Consider the following 4,663-nt stretch of genomic DNA (forward strand, 5'->3'; position numbering starts at 1 on the left):
TGATATCATATGACATTTGTCTTTCTCTGTCTGACTTACTTCACTTAGGATGATCATCTCCAGGTCCATCCATGTTGCTGCAATTGGCATTATTTCAGACTTTTTATGGCTGAGTAGTATTCCATTATATATATTCATATATATATATATATATAAAACATATACCACATTTTTCATTATCCAATCATCTGCTGATGGGCATTTAGGTTGTTTCCACGTCTTGGGTATTGTAAGTAGTGCTGCCATGAACATTGGGGTGCATGTATCTTTTCTTTTCTTTTTTTTTTTTTTTTCAAAACCGGAACATTTATTGCGCAACTAATCACTGAAATCTTCAAGATGAACTGGATGCTGCAACAGCTGCCCTCTTGGGTTTAGGTGTCGTTCCCTCACGGAATCCATGCCTGAATCTGCGGTATACAATTTTTAGGTGCCTCATTCGACCGGTCCCGGTGGTATTTCGTCTTTTAGCTTTAGCACTCCAGTTATACTTTCTCTTTCGCTTGGCAGGGTAGCCACATTTGCCACAGGTCGACTTCTGAAGATGGTAGGCCTTAGAGCCACATCGGCGGCACAACGTGTGGGTCTTGTTCCGACGCTTTCCAAACGATGACGTTCCCTTCGTCATCGCGATTCTGCAGCCGAGGGCAAAGAGGCCGGAAGAGCGCATGTATCTTTTCAAATTAGAGTTCCCTCCAGATATATGCCCAGGAGTGGGATTGCTGGATCATATGTTAACTCTATTTTTAGTTTTTTAAGGGACCTCCATACTGTTTTTCATAGTGGCTGCACCAAACTACATTCCCACCAACAGTGTAGGAAGATGAAGCACTCAATTTCTTCCTTCCCTCTAGAAGTGTTTTGTCTGAAGAATTTATCATGCCTCGGCTCTGTCTTCTTCAGCTCTTGTATTTCTCTCTTGCCCTGTTTTTCTTCCCCCTGGGCTGGCCTTCCATGCTGCCCACCGGACGGCGATCTTAGCATGCACGGCAGGGCTTCTGCTGGGCACCCCGACACTGCAGCTCTTCTAGGATGGGCTGGTGTGCCCCTGTCTGCCATGCATTTGCTCCCTGTAGGTTCTGCCCACAGACAGGATGGCTGCTGCCTCCTGCTTCTGGACGGGGAGTGGGACCTGCCAGTTTCCCGCCACTGGTTGGGGGGAAATCCTTGGGACTTTACCTGTGATGGTTAAGAGATGGACCAGCTATCAGATTTTCCAATGAAATTCCTTGGAGCCCGAAGCAATTTCCCCTGCCCACTCTGCACTCCCTTCTTTCTGGGCACAATTGTGTCTCCTCCATCCTCACCTTCTGTCCCTCACACTATGGTCTGAGGTTCACTTTCAGATTAGGGAAGACAAATACTTGGGGTACTGTTGCCTCTGGCCTCAATGCTTATAGCCGTTGTTGCTAATTTTAGAAGACATTTGTAGTTGCCTCTGTAGTGTCCACTCTAAACATCTCCTTTCTAACAGCCCTATCTGTGGTTCTGGGGTAGCTAATCCAACACATTGCTCTAGGGGTGCACATGTGACCTGGGTTAAAACTTTTTCATCACCTCCCATTGGTTCAGAGAGTGTCTGTGATGCCTGTTAGAGCAAGCATAGTGGATCTCAGGACTGCAGATAGAAACACTGGGATAAAGATGATGCAGTTTTAACCTGCTGAACATGCAGGAGAAAGCATGAAGTCCCAGGACTCTGACAGTCATCCTAAGATCACAGAGGGAGCCAGAATCAATATGAAGTTGGCCCAGTGGCAGGCAGCACTTAGACAGAAAAAGATTGGCAGCATTGTGGAGTGGCTGGATTAGCCTCATCTGAAGTCAGCCCTTTTTGTTAATATGCAATAATAATTTTCCATATGGATTGATCTAGTTTGCTCCAGTTTTCTCTTGCTGGCAACCAAAACCATACTGATACTTGAATGAATCCTGGAGCTCTTTCCTGCTGGAGAGAAACGTTCAGAATTCTTCAGAATACAGCAATCCAAGGGGCTGCTGTTCATTTAATGATAGTTGGCAAATGAGAGGCTTAAATCAGTAGCTCTTAAAATATTTGACTCTGGCCTTGTTAGAGGGGCCAAAAGGAAAACTTGCAGCAGAAAAAGAATTCTTATGGCAAGTGCCAGCGGGGCAAAATTCATCACCCCCAAAATGTCTCACTGTCATGTGGATTATTTCAAGCTGAAAATAATTAAGAAACAGAATACTCAGGAAATCTTTCTTTTTACCTCCCCCTTAGCTGCCTGAAGAATTTACAGAAAGGACCTGTTCCTGGAATAGAGCCAGCAGTGGAGAATATGCAAAGAACAGGGGCTAGGTGTGGGGGAAACTCAGGCAGGGCCTTGAGGTCAGATTCCTCTCTGAATCCCATTGTCTCTGCCTGGCCCAGCAAATAGTTATTTACCAAACATGCTTTTCCATCTGCAAGTCAATTACCTTCCTCCCCTTTGAAATCCTGAACCAAGACCCTCTCTTTTGTCTTTAACTGAAGATGGTATTTAAGGTTTGGATTTTGGCCATTTTGGTGAGTTACTCAGTTTTCCTTTGTGTGATATTCTCCTATTAATCTATCTCATGTCAATTTAATTCTTAGAGGAGCCAGAAGAACCCAGAAAGGTAGAGGAAAATCTCTTCCTGACTCAAGGAAGCACATTTGGATTGGATAGGATGTCCTTAGCTTACGCTCCTCTGTTTCCTAAAAATGCTCGACTGTTGTCTTGCTTTGTAAGTTGTTCTTGTGACATTTGATGCCAGTCTAATATTTTTGTCTTTGCAAGTTATTTCATCTCATTTCCCTAGAGGCCTTGAGGATTTTTTTTTTTTTTTGATCTTGAAAATCTGATAGTTTTATAAGGACTTGTCTCACAACTGATGATTCTGGGGCAAATTCTCTTCTATCTGGTGGACATTTTCAATTTGTAGATTCAGCTTTTTTTTTTTTTAACCTTATGGAAAGATTTGTTGGATTGTCATCTTAAATATTAGTTTTGTTTCCTTTTACAGATCTCTTTACCAGGACACAGTAACATGAATGTTCTTCTTCCTCTGCTGTCTTTCTCTTCAACAATGTTCTCTTGATCATTTATTCTTCGCCTGTGGCCCATTTTCATTCTCTTGGTTGTTTTTATACCTTTCCTCAGCGTTCCTTATAAATTGTTCATTTGAAACTATCCTCTCCTGAGTACATGTCATTTAGCCTTTCTTTCTGATATGATTTTGTTTTTCCTCTGATATTTCTTTTCTGAGTTCATTACCCACAGAGTGGTTAGGATGCAGAAATCTCAGGATATTCTGAGTTCAACTCTCTTTTAATTCCATGCCTTTATGAGGCTAGTGAAGCCCTCTTCAAAATGTCTTTAGTTTGCTAGGTGATAAGGTGATTTCTTCTAATAATTGAATGTACCTTATAGGGTGCTTATCAACATTAAATGAGTCAGTAATCGTAAAGCGCTTAGGACAGAGGTTGGCAAACTTTTTCTGTAAAGGGCCACATAGTAGATATTTAAGGCTTACTGAGCCATGTGGTCTCAGTCATAACTATTTTAGTATGAAAGCAGCCGTAGACAATACATAAGTAAATGCACACACATTTGTAAAACTCAATTTTCCACCTCCTGGGCGGCTACCCTTCTACTTGTAGAGATGCTTCACTCCTGACCCTTCTGGTCCCCAGATGTGTGGGGATTTTTTTCCTCCATCAAGCAACTCTTTATGGCAAAAGCTGAGCGTCCTACATTTTATTCTGACATCTACCTGAAAACACGTCATATCCCGCAGGCTAAGGGCTCAGTCCCACAAGGCTCAGGTGCCAATCACAAGTCCTGGTTGTCACCTGTGTTTCTGACTGATCGGCTATAAATCTGAAGTTTCCATGACCTCCTCCTCAGGTTTGGTTAATTGGCCAGTGTGGCTCAGATTTGAGCTTGCAGAACTCAGAAAAACGGTTTGCTTAATATTTACCAGTTTATTACAAAAGGATATGAGAAAGGATACAGACGAACACCCAGACAGAAGAGATGTGCAGGGCAAGGTATGTGGGAAGGGGCTCAGAGCTTCCATGTTCTCTCCTGCTCACCACTCTGCCCTGCAACACTTGTTCACCAATCTGAAAGTCCCCAAACCCATGCTATTGGGATTTTTATGGAGGCTTCCTCATTTAGGCATAATCAGTTATCAACTCCATTTCCAGCCCCTCTCTGCTCTCTGAGAAAGAGGGGAAGCAGAGCTGAAAATTCCAAGCTTGGTCTTTCTTGGGACCAGCCCCCATCCAGGAGCCACCGTCTCATTAGAACATAGGATGCTTCTGGAGCTCTTGTCACGTAGGAATTTACAAAGGCTTTAGGAGCCCCGTGTCAGAGATGGTGTCAAAGACCAAATATTAGAACAAAAGATGCTCCTGGTGCTCTTATCACTAGACAATCACAAGGGTTTAGGAGCCCTGTGCCGGGAACAAGAGGCTGAAAACCAATATATATATTTTCTATTATTTCACAGTGCGTGACTGTGTTCCAATAAAACTTTACCAACAAAAACAGGCAGCAGCTTGGTTTTGGCCTGTGGGGGCTCCTGGCTTAGAACAAAACTTGTCACATACTAAATGATATGTAAGTATTGATAAATAAAATGAAATAACTGAAAAAGTTCCATGTGAAAGGGTTTT

General features: G+C 42.8%; 1 protein-coding gene across 1 annotated transcript; it reads right to left on the reverse strand.

The window, feature by feature from the left end:
* Positions 1 to 294: 294 nt before the first annotated feature.
* LOC102534214 (large ribosomal subunit protein eL37) lies at positions 295 to 662 on the reverse strand. The gene has a single exon (XM_015234722.3). It carries the CDS (start codon positions 626 to 628, stop codon positions 335 to 337), a length of 294 nt encoding a protein of 97 aa, XP_015090208.1. The 5' UTR covers positions 629 to 662; the 3' UTR covers positions 295 to 334.
* Between the last annotated feature and the right edge of the window lie 4,001 nt (positions 663 to 4,663).

This window comes from Vicugna pacos, chromosome 23 (genome assembly GCF_048564905.1).
Source record: "Vicugna pacos chromosome 23, VicPac4, whole genome shotgun sequence".
Lineage (NCBI taxonomy): Eukaryota > Metazoa > Chordata > Mammalia > Artiodactyla > Camelidae > Vicugna > Vicugna pacos.

Bases quoted from the DNA above. Each gene is read 5' to 3' on its own strand.
- LOC102534214 (XM_015234722.3), bottom strand. From the start codon at position 628: ATGACGAAGGGAACGTCATCGTTTGGAAAGCGTCGGAACAAGACCCAC.